This window comes from Nycticebus coucang, chromosome 14 (assembly GCF_027406575.1).
Source record: "Nycticebus coucang isolate mNycCou1 chromosome 14, mNycCou1.pri, whole genome shotgun sequence".
NCBI classification, from domain to species: Eukaryota; Metazoa; Chordata; class Mammalia; order Primates; family Lorisidae; genus Nycticebus; species Nycticebus coucang.
In genome coordinates this window covers 34,547,031-34,564,953 of record NC_069793.1, presented here as the reverse complement: position 1 = coordinate 34,564,953, position 17,923 = coordinate 34,547,031, and the positions used below count along the sequence as shown (strand labels likewise).

The 17,923-nt window shown below is 38.1% G+C and overlaps 1 protein-coding gene across 1 annotated transcript; it reads left to right on the top strand.

The window, feature by feature from the left end:
* The first annotated feature begins 2,286 nt into the window (after positions 1 to 2,286).
* Positions 2,287 to 16,574, top strand: ARL14EP (ADP ribosylation factor like GTPase 14 effector protein). Its single transcript, XM_053562060.1, has 4 exons — positions 2,287 to 2,400; positions 12,288 to 12,785; positions 14,258 to 14,385; positions 16,345 to 16,574. The coding sequence occupies exons 2-4, from the start codon at positions 12,348 to 12,350 to the stop codon at positions 16,571 to 16,573; spliced, it is 795 nt and encodes a 264-aa protein (XP_053418035.1). The 5' UTR covers positions 2,287 to 2,400; positions 12,288 to 12,347; the 3' UTR covers position 16,574.
* The last annotated feature ends 1,349 nt before the right edge of the window (positions 16,575 to 17,923 follow it).

Sequence of the window (17,923 nt, the reverse complement as noted above, 5' to 3'; positions counted from 1 at the left end):
CATAAAAAGAGCATTATTTGTCGTCTACTTGACTCTCCAGCTATACTGAATTCCTTTGCAGTTTCCTTAGGGATGGATGAAAGTCATAAAAAGTGTTAACTGTAGACAGTGAGTAAGCTAGTAGCTTATAAGATAAATGCAAAACTCCTAGGATGTTTAAATATAGAACATGAGTAAGCATGTACTTGGTGAAACATAGGCAGAATTGTGTTAAATACACATAGTAAGTTAGTAAACTAAAAGGGATGTCAAAATGAAAATGAATAGAAAATAGAACAGAGGGTCTGTTACAGTCAAAAAGAAATGGAAAAAACTAAGTTATGAACAATCATAACATCCCAGGCTAACAACTATGTCGTCCCTAAATCAGCCACCCATTGGTGACACTAAGATATTCTCATGTTCTCTACCTAAGAAATGCAAATAAAACCTGTCTGTTCAGCAGCTTAACGAGTAAGCTCTGCTTGTGGTCAGGTATACTTCCCTGCTCAAACTAATAGAACAGGTGTGTGTCATTTCCCTACAGCGCTTTCCACCTGTGGTCTCCTTGGAGCACCCTCCTCTCTGATCTTCATAAGCATGTCACCAGTAGCGAAGGTTCCTGTGGCAGATAGGACAGATGAGCATAGCTAACCCCATAATTCAGGTGGTAGTTTCATTCCTTTAGCTTACACTGTATCTAAGTGTGTCAACTTGCTACAACTCTTTTCCCTTGCTTTTCGCTGGAAATTTAAATTGAATCAATATGCTCTATCATTTTGTGGCTCAAGGAGTAGGTGCCGGTCCCATATGCCAGAGGTGGCGGGTTCAAACCCAGCCCTGGCCAAAAATCACAAAAAAAAAAAAAAAAGAATCTTAATTTGGCCTGTGCATTTTCTATTTCTATTTCTATTTCTACCTCTAGGATAGTTCGCCTAGTCGTTTACTGTCTGGAGGCCATCATTGCAGAGTTACTTTCTCATACGCCAGTGCAATTCAAGCATTAATCTTCTCCCAGGAACGTCCCTGCTTTAGCACCTCCTATTATATCCGGTTCTTATCCTGTTGTAACATTCAACACACTGCGATGAACTGTTTGCTCCTTTCTCTTCCTAGTCTGTGAACTCCTTAGGAGGAGGAATAATTTATTCTTTTTGTCTAATTATTAAAGTGCTAACCACTAGTAGACAGCAAAATGATGGAATGCCGCCTCCTACAGACACAGTTGGGGGAATTATCCTTTGTTTTTGCCTTTCTCTCATTCTCTAGTTCTAAGGTTGGTGCGACGTAGTGAGCACCAAAAGCCTGACCCGTCAGGGAGCGGTATGAAAGTGAGGGGAGGAACACAGCGTCCCTGCGCAAAGCAACTTACCGCAGGTGTACGGAATGGCCAGCAAGCCTGAGCCTTAGCGGGCCTTATCTGTCTGTCCCGTATATTTTTCAGTCTGAGAGACTTGGAGCTCTCAATGAGTCTAGAAGAATAAAATTCACTTTAAAAGAGAATGAACCTTTACTTGTAAACAGACAATAGGATATAAGAAAAAGAACTCTTTTCTTAAAAAATTTACAAGTATTTTCGTGGAACCTACATTTTACTCTCATTAAAAGCTATTTGTATAGATTATAATAAGAAATGGAATATATTTCAATTAAATGAAATAAAGAAAATGTGAGATCGTAAACAAAAGGTCCGTTCCTGAGATCCGTTTAACTCGCTCACTCTCCTTCGAAGTTTAGGGGTATCTGGGTGCAAAAGTTTAGTATCACACACAGGTGTAGAGAATTGCAAATACAAACCAATCCAGTGGAATGTGTGTCTTGTAAGAGATGGCCCCCAGGGACGTCCCAATTTTCTTCTTTTTTTTTTTTTTTTGTAGAGACAGAGTCTCACTTTATGGCCCTCGGTAGAGTGCCGTGGCCTCACACAGCTCACAGCAACCTCCAACTCCCAGGCTTAAGCGATTCTCTTGCCTCAGCCTCCCGAGTAGCTGGGACTACAGGCGCCCGCCACAACACCCGGCTATTTTTCGGTTGCAGTTTGGCCGGGACTGGGTTTGAACCCGTCACCCTCGGTATATGGGGCCGGCGCCTTACCGACTGAGCCACAGGCGCCACCCCGTCCCAATTTTCTACTCCCCCGAGAATGCAAAGGCAAGACAAAGCCTGAATCAACTACTACCCGGCGTGAATCTTTTGCCTATTGTCGCCCCCTGCCCTTTCCGCCTCCGGAGGCGGCCGGGCTCTGTTCCGCTCTAGGCTTCTCCCGGGCTTCTCTCTATGGTGGCGCGCTGAGCCTCTCTAGCCGGCGCTTGCCGTCCTCTCAGTGGTAGCACGAGGACTAGCTGGGAGGCGGGGAACCGCGTCTGGCCTAGTGAGGACTGGCGTCCTGTTGGAATCTGGCGGAGGATCGCTCAAGCTAAGGTGGAACGGGACCCGGGGAGGGACAGGGGCATGGGGACGGGCCCCTTGGTGGGGAGGTCCCCGAAGAGAAGTGGGAAGCGAGGCCTGTACACTTGAAGGGGGTTTCCAGCTCCTGGCCTGGGCCTCCCTCGCCGCAACCCCAGCTCCGCCGCGGCCCCCTGGGTCAAAGTTTAACGCAACCGTCCGCTAGTTGTCGCCTCTCTTCGGGAGGCCCGGAGCCTCAAAGCTATAATTGTATGCTTCTTACAGCTCCATGTTTATGTTTTTACTTTTTAAAATCAGAATCCTCTCAGTCCTAGCTATTTGGCTGAGAACGGAAGCTGAGTTACATGTTATATCCCCCCCTTAGCTACCGTGAACGCAGCGAGTGCTCTTTGGATGGGTCCGGTGGATTGGATGATTTTGATAGAAGGGCAGTAATGTCCGTGACCACTCCAGAGTTGGGGTGGAAAGGATTGTAAGTTCCTGAAGACCTAGTCGTAACCGATTTGAAAGAGATTCAGCCTTCTTGGTGTGAGATTCTGGCAGTTTCTGAACACATATTCATTCAAAAACTAAAGTGTCTACTAAGTATGAGTAGATCCATAAACAAGATCCAGGATTCCTTTCCTTCACAGAGTTTTTATACATAATGGAAGAGACTAACCAGTAAAAGCAAGTGATGAGTGATATAAAAAGGGAAGCCTTTGAAGTTATTCTCTTACATTGGTTGATGTAGAAATAACACCATATAGCTCTTGCCTTCCAATAGCTGAGAGGTAATAGAGAAAAAGTTTCAATGCACTATGAAAAGGTTGTGCATATACAGAGCAAGAAGGACCTATAACAATAGTATGCATATGTGAGTAAAGCTTCACCGTGTAGGTGATGACAGTGATGGCGTCTGGAAAGACAGCTAAGCTAGCATCACCTGGCACACAAGGCTTACCAAGAAGAGAGGACAATAAAGGCATAAAGTGTAAGAGTCTTGTAGGTAGTGTTGTGTGGCCTGGAATATGCGGTGTTTGGAACCTTACTAGAATCCAGAGTTTACTTTGTAGAAAGAAGGGAAAGTTTTCTTTCTTTTCTTTTTTTTTAGTGGTGACAGTCTGAAGCTGTTGCCCTGGGTAGAGTGCTATGGCGTCATAGCTCACAGCAACCTCCAACTCGGGCTCAAGTGAAACTCTGGCCTCAGTTTTTCTTTTTTTTAGTAGAGACAGGGTCTCGATTTTACTCAGGCTGGTCTCAAACTCCAGAGCGCTACCCGCCTCAGCTTCCCAGAGTGCTCAGATTACAGGCATGAGCCACCACACCCAGCCAAAAGAGGGGAAAGTTTTTCAAGTGAATGGTTACAGTTCATTTTCACAATCACTTAATATCCATAGTGTTCTTAAGTATAGTTTGGCAGTTGCAGCCACAAAAAGAATAAGGTAGAATGAGGAGAGCTTAACCCTCTCTTCTTGGTCTGGAAATATTTTCTTAGTGTTGAAATTCCTCTTACTCAGTGTTGAAAACTCCCTTTGACCTAGGGGCCAGAGGAATAGGGGCAAATTGCAAGTGGCATTTGGAAACCAGAAAGTTTGCTTAATTGTTCCAAGAGTGGCTTGAAACTACCCGGGACAAAGCATTTAAAAATGTGAGGGAGTGCATTAGGTAATTCTAGAGTAAGCTATTAGGAACTAATTAAGAGGAATTTTTCTTACAAATAAAAGTAGGGTGTTTTTTCAAAAATTTATTCAGCACATGCTTCATTAATGTCAGGCACTGTACTGCCTTGGTAACTAGTTGTAAGCTTCAGTTTACAACTGTTAGTGGGAATGGTATGTATCTCAAGGTCGTTGTGAAAATTCATGAGATAATGTTACACTTAGCGCTGTACCTGACACTTACTAACTACTGGCACTTTAACCAAATCTTTTAAATGGTGCTATATTTTTGTTTTAAATTCTCTTTACCATTCTTATTGGGCCTAGGTCTTGAGGATTGGGACTCCCATTTTGGACCTTTCAGGTAATGCCCATTCACACAATATAGGCAGGTAATATTTGAAGATAATGGGTGCAAAAAATTTACAATGGCAAGCAAGATACCTGACTTTTGTAGGTATGTTTGTCCATAACTAAGACTGCTGATTTGGTGTAGCAAGGGTAGAAGAAATTATTTTAAGTAAGAGATAATCCAGGTGAATGCCTAGTAAGTTGTAAGACATTATAAAAACTATTTTTTTCATGAAACATTTCATGAAAACACTTTTTCATGTTGTTCATAAAAGAGACCTATGAATGAGTTGATGAAAAAATTAAGTAAGATTCTTATTTGGTTAAATTCCTCTTAATATTACTTTTCTGGCTAATTGGGAGACTAGTAACAAAGTTAAAAAGCTGTATTGAGAGGAATCAACCTATTGAAACAAACCTTGACACATCACCCCTAAAAATTTGGGAAGAGAGCGTACCTGAGTAATCCACCACTCCCTCTGTTACTGTTTTGTTAGTGGCTATTTTGCTTTTTTTGCATTCTTTCAAAGTGAGGCTGTTCTACTTAGACACCTGTACAAAATCTGTGATGATGTCCTGCCAGAGTGTACAATCTTTTTCTCTGCCTCACATTGGAAACATAAGCGTAGTCTTGGGCCACACATTAAATACACAAACCCTAACAAAAGCCGATTAGGGCATACTTTTCGTGATATCTGCCACCATGGATAAGCAAAAAACATCCTCCCCAAATCAGTATGGAGTGTATGGGTTGCAAGTTGGACACCCTTGGAGACCTGGCCTTGTTATGGGAGGCTTGCAGGAATCATTTCCTTGTATGAGTTGCTCATCTTCCTCAGTCTGTCTAACCTACCTGCCTTATAGTTTCACAATGATAGCAAAAGATACATTTAAGAGTTTATTTAAAACCCAGGTGTAAAGCTGAATAATTGCCAGAGCTGGCAAAATACAAATAATATGGTGAGCAAATATTTTTCCTATCCAAAGTAGTAGAATGGGTTAATCTATGCTGCATTTATTTCATTCTCTTGACTCCTGTTACTTCTGTGAAAATATTAAATGTTAATCTTAGAGTCACAAAACATGTTGAGGAAAGAACCTTTCCCAGAGAGAAATTAAAATAAGACAGCAATCAGGTCCTACTTCCTCCTCAACTCCCCTGAAGCTGTATGTATTCATCTCTTGACACTGCTGGCTGTTGTGACAATTAGCTGTAAATTAACCTAACAATGCAGCATCTGACTCTTACAATATGTGTAGCCAGTCACTAATCAGTGTTACATCTGTAAACCAAAAAGAAATCTTGAGAGATAATTTTATATTAGTCTACTCCCTTTTTTGCCTTCAAAGCCTGCTTGTAACAAAAGCCTGTGGGATCTCATAGCTGAAGTTACTTGGGTCTGAGTCTTCTGGGTAACTGTCCTCACTTTGACTCAAAGAGTTTGTATTTTGTGCCTCAACCTTCTCTGTTTAAGTCAATAATATTGTGATAAGGCACTAAAGTAAAGTGATGGCAATCTTAAGGAGAAGGTCTGAAATTCAGAATTTTTTCTTAAGTGTCAGATTAAAAATGAATCTGGCCTTAGGACCTTATTCTGGGCTTTATTCTAATCTAAAGGATTTTGCAGTGGGGAACACTCTGACCTAAACACTTACAAGCCTTTAAAGGGAGTAAATTATGCTAGAAAGAATAGATGTGAGTGTGTTTTACCCTGAGGCTAGCCTGTTCTCAGGAGGGGCTGGTTGGTCACCACATGTAGCCAAGGGTTGGCCAAAGGTTGGGAGTTGTGGGAAGGAGAGAAACTTTGCAGGGATGTCCAACCTGTGGCCCATGGGCCACATGTTGATTTTGTGAGGCCTTTTTTTGCTTATCTGTGGTGGCAGATTTCACAAAAAGTGTGCAGGGACCTTTGTTTTTGCTAATCATCTTTCGTTAGTGTTTGTGTATTTAATCTGTGGCCTATCACAACTCTTACAGTGTGCAGCAGAGGGAAAAAAAAGTTGGATGGTCAGCAAACATTTGGTTCCAATTGATAAGTGGGGACAAGCAATTCAGCACATCATAAATTTATAAATGAAACAAGGCTCTGATCATAGGTAAATTAGGGTACAGGCATCCTTGAGTCTTACCTAAGTCAAGGGGAAGGAAAGGTGGAAGGATTTCTTTAAGAAACCTGGAGCAAAGGCCTCAGGTGGAATTCAGCTTGTTAAAAGGCATTTTTTGCTGTTTGACATTGACATTAAAAATAAGTATATAAGGCTTAGCGCCTGTAGCTCAGCAGCTCGAGTGCCAGACTCACACACCGGAGCTGGCGGGTTCAAATCCAGCCCGGGCCTGCCAAACAACGACAATTACAAAAAATAGCTGGGCATTGTGGGCATCTGTAGTCCCAGCTACTTGGGAGGCTGAGGCAAGAGAATGGCTTAAGCCCAAGAGTTTGAGGTTGCTGTGAGCTGTGCCCCCACAGCACTCTACCAAGGGTGACAGCTTGAGATTCTGTCTCAAAAAAAAAATAATAATAAGTATAGAAACATTTATATAAGAAGGCCTCTGGGCCTGGCACAGTGGCTCACACCTACAATCCTATGGCTTTGGGAGGCCCAGGAGGATTGCTTGAGGCCGGGAGTTTGAGGTTGCCCTGAGCTATGAGGAGGCTACTGCACTCCAACCCAGGTGAAAGTCTAAGACCCAGCACTGCCTTCCCCTTCCCCCAGTAAATAAATAAAGCTTTAGGAATCCCATTGGCTCCATTCACTAATTAAGTACTAGTTTTTATAACTCTACATCACTAGGTATAGTTTTGAAAATACTTAAACCTGGATTTCATTTGTATCATGGTATATCTTTCTAAGGTTGGGGTGGATAAAAAATCCAGAATAATGGTGTGAATGAACAAATTTAGCATTTTTTGTTTATTAGTTTGCTTATCCTATAAGAAGCAGGACTTTTTTTTTTTTTTTCATGAGGAATACTAGGTATTATGCTAATCAAAATGGTTGGCTGGGACAAACTATCTGTCCCTATGTTAAAAGATTATTTTCCACAAAAGTGGGCAAGAGAGTAAAATCATACTGTTACGCAGAAAACAAACATGTTGACGATTTTTACTTAACTTACTAACAAGGGAACAGTTAAGATGTTTATAACCAGTTTAAATGACAATAAAAAGTATAGACATTTGTATGGAGCAGGAATGTTGAAATAAAAGTGAGAATGGAGGCAAAAGTGGTTTCTTCCACAGTGAGACAGGATAGTTCCTTGAATCTCTCTCTACCAGGTAGAATTTATAGAAACACAGACAAAAGGGCGGTGCCTGTGGTTCAGTGGGTAGGGCACCGGCCCCAAATACTGAGGGTGGCAGGTTCAAACCCAGCCCCGGCCAAACTGCAACAACAAGAAAAATAGCCAGGCGTTGTGGTGGGCACCTATAGTCTAAGCTTCTTGGGAGGCTGAGGCAAGAGGATCGCTTAAGCCCAGGAGTTGGAGGTTGCTGTGAGCTGTGTGACACCAGGGCACTTTACCCAGGGGGATAAAGTGAGACACTGTCTCTACAAAAAAAAAAAAAAGAAGAAGAAAGAAATACAGACAAAAATTATTTTGCATTGTTGCTAGTTATCTACATTTGACAGTTAGAAAATAACACAAAAGGGATAAAAGACTCAGAGACCCCATGAAATCAGAATATGAAAACCTGGAAGGCTGTGCTTTCAACAGCACATTTTTCTAACAAAGTAGATATTTTTCTCTGTCCTAATTTTATCAAATTTAAAAATTCCTTCCCCCCCATAATCTTCCGTAGTGTTGGACTTCCTGGAAGGCAAGTACGTGTGTGTTTTTCTACTTGATGTGTTCTTTGAAGTTTAGAAGATGCTTGGTGAATTTTTTAAATTATCTGAAGCAGTTCCTCTCAAACTGTTGTTTGCTTACAAATCACCTGGGCATCTTAATTTTTTTCTTTTTTTTATTGTTAAATCATAGTGCAATTAATGCAATCAAGGGGTACAATGTGCTGGTTTCATATACAATCTGAAATATTCTCATCAAACTGTTCAACGTAGTCTTCATGGCATTTTCTTAGTTATTGTATGCAGACATTTGTATTCTGCCTTTAGTAAGTTTCACCTGTACCCATTCTAAGATGCACCTAAGTGTGGCCCCACCCATTACTCTCCCTCCACCCAAACCATCCCCCTCCCTTGGCCCTTTCCCCATATTCTTGTGCTATAGTTGGGTTATAGCCTTCATGTGAAAGCTATAAATAAGCTTCATAGTAGGGCTGAGTACATTGGATACTTTTTCTTCCATTCCTGAGATACTTTGCTAAGAAGAATATGTTCCAGCTCCATCCATGCAAGCATGAAAGAGGTAAAGTCTCCATCTTTCTTTAAGGCTGCATAATATTCCATGGTATACATGTACCAGTTTGCTAGTCCATTCGTGGGTCGATGGGCACTTGGGCTTCTTCCATGACTTAGCAATTATGAATTGGGTTGCAATAAACATTCTGGTACAGAATTTTTAAATATGGATCCTGATTCAGTGGGTCTAGAGCTGATACTGACCCTGCATTTCCACTAAGGTCCCAGCTGATGCCAGTGCTGGTTCATGGTTAGCAAATAGTAATGCATTTCTGACTCTGTTAGTTAAGGAAGGGGCTGGATAGATTACTAGGGAAGAAAATAGCACTGTACTGTACGTGAAGGGAACAACATGAAGCTGCTGGACTGTCACTTGAAGAAAATAGGTATTAATTTTAGGCCACATTGCCAGAACACAGATCAAAATGAGCAATAACAGTTGCTAGGAATCAGATCCAGAGACCTCTATAGCAAAACTTTTAGCTTAGACAAGGACAGAAAGAGCCAGAAATGAGGACATAGAAGAATCTAACAGAGGAGGAGCAACCAGAAGGTATAACCTTTAGGGTAACTAAAGGATAAAAATTTATTATGGCTATATAGATAAGGTTTCTAGAAGAAATTCCCCAAGTCAAAAAATGCTTTTCCTATCAAATATAGTCAGGGAAGCCCAAGTTTTGTAAGAAACAGCTTTATGATTTAAAAACATCATAGATTAGTGGCTGCAAGTTAGTAATAGTTTACTGCAAATATAAAGAATCTGTGGTGTTAATATACTACACATAAGCGATTTCTATAATGTGCTAAGGGATGGTTGATCTAGTTTGTATTGACTTAAGATCAGAGCCAGAGTTGTGTCACATGTTCCGTGGTTTTATAATCTTATTTCTGGCCTTTTCTTTTTTCCACTCCTTTGTTTATCCTAATCCAATTTTCTGTTTAAAGAAAAATCAGATTATACAAGCCATTTTGTCAGCTAAAATTGGGACCGATATTTTAAGTTTTAAAAGTTGATTGAAATAATAAGTGCACTTAAATACACTTCTAAATTCAGGTTTGAATTTTTTTCACTTAAAATGTTCACTAACATTTTAACAATCTAAGGGTTTTTTTAACTTTCTAAACATAGTATTTTGACTTAAAATGCGGATGTATAGCTATTGAGTTTTTTTTTTTTTTTTTTTTTCTAAGACAAGAGTCTCAAGCTGTTGCCTGGGTAAAATGTCGTGGCGTCATAGCTCACAGCAACCTCCAACTCTTGGGCTCAAGTGATACTCTTGCCTCAATTTTTCTATTTTGAGTAGCGACAGAGTCTTGCTTTTGCTTAGGCTGGACTCCATCTCCTGAGCTCAAGCAATGCACAGGCTTCAGCCTCCCAGAGTGCTAGGATTACAGGCATGAGCCACCACGCCCCACCCCATTGACCATTTTTTGTTACTTGGGTCTTTTATTTGTATGTGGTTTTACTGATCATAGTTTCTACTGAAACTACATCAAAAGCATTTAAAATTTCAAACCAGTTTTTTGTTTGAGGAGCAAAGCTTCAAAACCACAAAATTGTAGAATCCTAGATTTTAAATACCCCACCAGCACCCATTTTTCAGTGGATCATATCTTAACAGAAAATTTTTTTCCCAGTGACTTGGATTTGTTGCATCTTTTCTTAAAAATTGAACTTAGTTTTTCAATTTGCTTTGAAAAATTGTCATAAAAAAATTTCAAATAGGAAGTATGGAAAATAGTGAGGCACTTGTTTACATGCCACCAGGCTTTCTTTTCTATAATTCTCCCTGAAAAAATTTTTTTTTCCTCAGAATTATCCACAGGTTTGGCATCTTTTACTCTGGTATATACAGAGTATATTTTAGTATGTGTTAATATTTTCATCCATAAATCTTACATACCATTTTATGTGTTTAAAATTTTACATGAATGATAACACTGTATATCCTTTGGTAGTTTTTTTCACTTCACATTTATTTTTTGAGATTTACCAGTGCTGATTCCTATAATTTGCAGTTTATTCATTTCAACTCTTACGTACAAGTCCCCTGAATGAGTAACCCATAATTTGTCTTTCACAATTAAGTTATTTCTCATCTTCTACTACCCATAATAGTGAATACTGAAAGTTTTTGAAGAGATTTTTCTTAAGCATAGACATCTAAAACTGAAAGTGCTTGGTCCAGAAGTATGTACTTCTTCAGTTTGCAGGAAAAGACAAAAGATTGTAAAGCAGTTGGAGCAGTGTACATTCCTACCGAAGTGTAAGGAGCCTCTCAGAGTTGGCCCCATCTTAGCCACATTAGAATATTAGAGTTGTAAATTTTTTTCAAGCAAATGTTTGAGAAATGGTATGTAATTTACATTTTCTTTAGGTAAGCGCTTTGTATTAATTTATTAGCTTTATTCTCTTTCTCTATGAATTGCCTGTCTGCTTAGTTTTCTAGTGGGTTCTTAGTTATTTTCTAATTGATACCTAGAAGTCAGGAAGTTTTTGAATATTTGGCATAATCTGACAACACCTTCATGTGTGTTTTTTTTTTTTCTGTTATGCAGAAATGTGTGTAATTTCGACATAATGAAATATATCAGTCTTTCTCTTGGATATGTGCTTTTTTCTTAGAAAAATCTTCCCTACTCCCATAATACAAAATGTTCTTTCTCAAGCATTTTTATATTTTTTCTTTTCATATTTAATTCTTTAATCCATCTTTAATTGAGTTTTGTTTGTGCAAAAGAGATCCTGTCCTTTTTTCATATGTTAACTAAAATTCTTTCCAGATTAATGTGTAATGTCCATTAATTATAGTATTACATGTCATACACCAAGCCCTCATGTATCTGTCTATTTTGTACCAGTATCACCTCGTTTAATTATAACAGCTTCATAGTAAATATCTAAGTTTATTTTCCTTCAGGATTATCTTGACTTTCTAGGACCTTTACTCTTTCATTTAGACCAGCCTGCTAAATTCCAAGAGGGTGAAGGTGGAATATTTGATGGAATTTTGATTGGAATAGCATTGAATTTATAGATGAAATCCTGGAGGACTGACATGTTTACTGTAGTCAGGCTTCCCATGATATGTAGCTATATTTATTTAGGGTATCAAAAGGTATTTGTCTTTGTGTTTGATAATTTCCTCCATGAAACCCTGGCATATATTTTGTATGATTTGTATATTTCATAAGGTATCTTATTTGGTTTCCAGCATTTCTTTGAATTGACTTACTAGTTCTAATAATTAGTTGAATGTGTCATATTTCTCTTGTAGATACTTATTTTGGGGTAATATATTTTGTTTCTTCCTTTCTAATTATTATGTGGTCAGTCTTAAATAGAATCTGTGACAGCAGTTTTTCTTGCATAGTTTTAACTTTACAGGGATTTGTCTAATATTTGATTAAATATAATGGTTATCGTAGACTTTTGGTGAATACCTTTCTGTTCCTCACTTGCTTTTAAATGGGCATTAAATTTAAATGCTTTTCAGTTTCTCAGATAAAAAATTTGCAGCAAAAATCTGATTTCTATAATATTTTCTTCAGGGTGATCAGCACATGATCTACTAAAGAGAGATCTCCAAACAAAATAAGTGGGAAAATTAGATGGAACCAAGAATGATGGATCCATGTTCAGTTGGAGTCCAGCTTCGTACCACAAACGAGTGCCACAAAACCTACTATACTCGTCACACAGGTTTCAAGACTTTGCAAGAATTGTCATCAAATGATATGCTCTTACTTCAACTTAGAACTGGAATGACACTTTCTGGGAACAATACGATTTGCTTTCATCATGTAAAAATTTACATTGACAGATTTGAGGATTTGCAGAAATCATGTTGTGACCCATTTAACATACACAAAAAACTAGCCAAAAAAAATTTGCATGTAATTGACTTAGATGATGCCACTTTTCTGAGTGCAAAATTTGGAAGACAACTTGTACCTGGTTGGAAGCTTTGTCCAAAATGTACACAGATAATTAATGGAAGTGTGGATGTTGATTCTGAGGACCGCCAGAAAAGAAAACCTGAATCAGATGTGTGTATAATAGTCATTTTTCCTACTATATGACTTCTGTAATGTGAAGTTTTATTTAACTATGAAGAAATCGTATTTCCATAATTACTGTACTCATTAGCATATATGGATTTAAAGTTGTGGAAGTAAAAGATGGTATTTCTGAATATTTCCATATACCCAAGGTCAAGACCGAGTGATAAAGTAGGCCTGGGAAAGGAATGACACTGTATTCCTGAGACTCCAGTGTACAACTTTTAGTGCTTAAGAAATAAGGGGTGGCTTTTAGAACATTCTGGCAAAGCCAAATTTAGTTTCTTTTCTAATACCAAAGTAATCAGTGGGACATGCCAGCCAGCAAGGGTCTTTATTTATAGCAAAAAGAATTCCCTTTGTTATGAAAGACATGGAAGTAACGGCTCTGATAGCATCGGAGAAGATACTTGCAATAGTTGTTTTTTATTTCAATTTCTGTTTCTCCTTTAACAGTATCCCATTCTTGTTTGAGTTTTTTAAATGCTCGTGAGTTTTCTTTTAGCTCTGAATTCTTACTTGCTGGGGTCAAGGCTAATATTAGGACTCTCTACTATCAAGAAGCATACATTACATTTTTACATTGTGAAGTATTAAATATTTTATACCTCTCTCCCTTGTTCACCTGCCTACATGCAAATTATTTAACCACGTCAGAGCAATTTCAGTTTTCATAAAGCAATCTTTGGTGTAGAACAAGGACAAGTATGTCAAGGGAACGTTTCTCCAAATTTTTACTGATCATTTTATTCTTTCCACTGGAATATTTCTCAATTTTCTACTTACTAGTAAACCAAATCGAAAGATAGTTAAGGTTTTCAATTGTATATAGTATTTTCCTTTTATCATCTCCTTTGGAGGCATATCTCCAGGACCCAGCGTTGCCTGCGGTTTATACTTGGCTGGTACTGTTGCTCTAGATACCTTCACCTTACCTATCCATTGCTCTCGTAGAAATGCCTTGTGCTCTTTGGTTTTCCCCCAAAATAAAAAATTTAAACCCTTAAGGACCAAAATTTTGTTTTACCAATGCATTTAAAAATATATATATAATATTTCAGAACTTGAAACAATATTCTTTGCTTTTAAAAATATATAAAATATAATAACAGAGCCTTAAGGACCCAGGATTGTTATGTGTGATTGGGTTATACAGCAGTTTTCTGCCTTTTCTGTCATTCTGGCAGCAGCCATTGCAGTTTTCACCATGCTTGTCCTCTGCTCCTGATATGCCAGAGACTAAACTAATGGAAATGTTATTAGTAAATCAACCAATAAGCTCTGGATATGGTTTGGGGCCATTCAAATTTTCTCACACTTGGGCTTTAACACATTTTTCTTTTTTATATGTTCCAGGCTGTTTTCCAATTTAAGGAATAATATGAATTAATGTTAAGTATAAGGTTTATTTACAGTCTGATGTCAGGATTTGAGTTGATAATTTGTTTACCTTTATTCAGGGAAGAACTGCTAAAGCTTTGAGATCATTACAATTCACAAATCCAGGAAAGCAAACTGAATTTACTCCAGAAACTGGTAAAAGAGAAAAAAGAAGGCTTACAAAAAATACATCTGCTGGTTCAGACAGGTAAGCAATGTGTTCACTGAAGACTTAGGCTAACTTGCTGTGTTACATCTGTCTTGTCCCCCTGTTTTTCTCTTAAATTTTGAATTTTCTGGGTAGAGGTTTTAGATTCGATAATGTGGAATAAGTAAAAATCTCCAAAAGCCTTCACTTTTATTCATATAAAATAAAAATAGCCCTTTTAACTCTAAAATTTGTTTCTGAGAAGGCAGTAGAGAAGTGACTAACACCCTTTTGGCATGAGAGTTAAAATAATTGAAACATATGTCTTAGAATTCATTCACTTTTTGAAAAAACATCGATATTATATACAGACATACTTTGTTTTATCTTCACTTTATTATGCTTTTTAGATAATTGTTTACAAATTGAAGTTTTGTGGCAACCCTGTGTCGAACAAATCTGTTGGTTCATTTTTTCAACAGCACATGCTCACTTCGTATCTCTGTCACACTTTGGTAATTCTTGCAATTTTTCCAGCTTTATTATTAGATCTGATATGGCACTCTTTGGTATCTTTGATGTTACTGTAATTATTTGGGGGCACGACCAACCACACACATGTGAGATGGCAGACTTAATTGGAATGTGGCATGTGTTCTGACTGTTCTTCTAGCTGTTCTCTAGCCTCTCACCATTTCCTCCAGTCTTCCTATTCCTGAGATACAATAATAATATTGAAATTATGTCAATTAATAACCCTACAGTGTCCTCTAAGTGGTGAAATGAAAGGAAAAGTTTCCTGTTTCTCACTTTAAATCAAAAGCTAAAATGAATAAGCTTAGGAAAGAAGACATACCAAAGGCCTAGAGAGGCCAAAAGTTAGGGAGACTTCCTCTACCAGATAGCCAAGCAGTGAATGTAAAGGAAAAGTTCCTGAAGGAAATGAACAGTGCTCTTCCAGTAAACACACAAATGATAAGAAAGCAAAACAGCCTTACTGCTGAGATGCAGAAGGGGTAAGTGGTCTGGATAGAAGATCAAACCAGCTACAACATTCCCTTAAGCCAAAGCCTAATCTAGACCAGGGCCTTAACTCTTAATTCTGCAAAGGCTTTGAGAGGTGAGGAAGTTGCAGGGAAAAAGTTTGAATCTCGCAGAAATTGGTTCATAAGCTTCAAGGAAAGAAGTAATCTTTACAATGTGAAGTAGCTAGTTACCCAGAAGATCTAGCTAAAGATAATCTATGAAGGTATCTACACTGAACAGATTTTCAATACAGACGAATATCCCTTTATTTGAAGAAAATGTAATCTAGGACTTTCATAGCTAGAGGAAACCAGGCTGACTGTCTTGGGAGGTATGATTGCAGCTGGCGGGTGACCTTAAGTTGAAGTCAGTGCTCTTTTGCCATCCCCAAAATCCTAGGTCTCTTAAGAATTTTGCTAAGCCTACTCTGCCTGTGCTCTATGAATGGCACAACAAAGCCTTAATGACAGCACATTCTGTGTGTTAAATTTAAATATTTTTAGGCTGAATTTACTAGAGTCCATTAAAAAAAAATGAGAAAGATTAATTGCAATATAAAAACCTATAGGGTAGCATACTGTAAATAAAAATAAAAGTATTTTCATAGAACTGAAGAGATTGGTAGCCATTAAAATTAACCTCTGTTAACCAGCCATCCTTTTTTTGTTAAGGTAAAGGGGAAATCATTGTAACTTATTTTTTGGACAAAATTCTTGTCCATTCTCTTGCTCACTTTTAAATGTACTTCAACGAGGCATATTCAGGCTTTTTGGATTCTTCTCCACACTCTAGAGTTGGGTCTTCTCACATGGAGTTCATTTACTACTGATTACAGAGTAAGCCTTGTACCTGATAATTTTAGTACCACTTTGGCAAGGCCTCATCTCTAATTCAAAATATTTTATCTCTATAAATTTGTTTCATTACTATATTTTCAAGTAAATACTTAAAACTAATACATTTATGAAGGGTAATTTGTGTTTTATTTCACAGACAAGTGATACCGGCGAAGAGTAAGGTCTATGACAGCCAGGGCCTCCTGATTTTCAGTGGAATGGACCTTTGTGACTGTCTAGATGAAGACTGCCTGGGATGTTTCTATGCTTGTCCTTCCTGTGGTTCTACCAAATGTGGAGCTGAGTGCCGTTGTGACCGCAAGTGGTTGTATGAACAAATTGAAATTGAAGGAGGAGAAATAATTCATAACAAACATGCTGGATAATTGGTAGTATCAAACCATGGGGTCTTTAAAAGTCCTTTGTCTGTTTCCAAAATTCTCTATCATTCTAAAACATGTTTTAAGCTTGATTGCCAAATGACAGCAATTTGAAAATCCCCTCAATATCCACTCAGGATGCACTGTTTTGCATTTTGGGTGCTTTAAAATTCATTATTTGATGGGTGGTTAAAATGGGCTATTTCTCAGAAGTCCGCATTAAGCCAGTCTGGGCCATATAAATAAAGTATATAGGCAGTCCTTGATTTGCTTGGTTTCCATAGGCAAAAATTTCAGTGACCATGACTTAATTAAATAATAGCAGCCTTCTAATGTCATGGTTCGAATTTCAGTTACTACAGTATATTAACTGTGAGGAACTCCGTAACTGTGAGTAACTTCATGAAGTACAGACTTCTCTGCTAGCTCATCCCTCCGCAAATTGCTGTGTAAGTAACAGATGTACTTCGTGATCAGGGACCAGTCATGTTACTCTCAAATTCTGCCATTAGTTGGTCCCTGTACATCTTCATTGATTCACAGTGAAGCATGTAGTTGGGTTATCTTGACACCCACATGACATTTTACAGAACTGGCTAACAAAAATGAAAGTGCACCAAAGAAATGAAAAGTAATAATGCTGGAAATGACATCAGATGGAACATTGACAGAGTGGTACAAGAAATCCCTTATGGTAGGAATGCTGGTACTGCTGCTGTTCTAGAGACCCTGGCTGTGCATCCAGAGGAACTTAGTGAAGGCAAACTTACCAACAAAAATGAGGAAAGTGGGTGTGATGAAAAAGATAAATAGGTCCCAGAGGAAGGCAAAAAAACCTCTTCACATTCAAGGATATTTAATGTGAATACAGAAATATTTTTACAACATTCAAAGCACAAGTAGTAAAATGGTAGAAACTTAAAAGTAATATTATAGTTTGCCATAGTATAGGAAAAGACGCTTACTCAGTATCGTAAGTTACAAAAGAAAAAAGACAAGCACTATTCAGACTACTCTTAGTTTTACAATAAATTAAAACACTTTAATTCTTAATGTTTCTAACTTTTAAAAAACAATATACTAAATAAATATTTTAACTTTTTGCATTTTCTTCTATGTTTATAACTGATAGTTTTTAATATTTTGACAGATTTTTGAAGGTCAGGAAACAATCACTTTTTCTCCATTGGTTAAGATTGCTTCGCATGGCCATTTTTACGGTCCCACACCATTGCAGCAAAAGGAGGACTGGCTATAGCTGGGAACAATGCCTACTTCAGGGAAAACTGATTTTAATACAGCTGACTAGTTAAATGTTAAACTATTTTGGAAATAATCTGCGTATCTAAGTGCTAA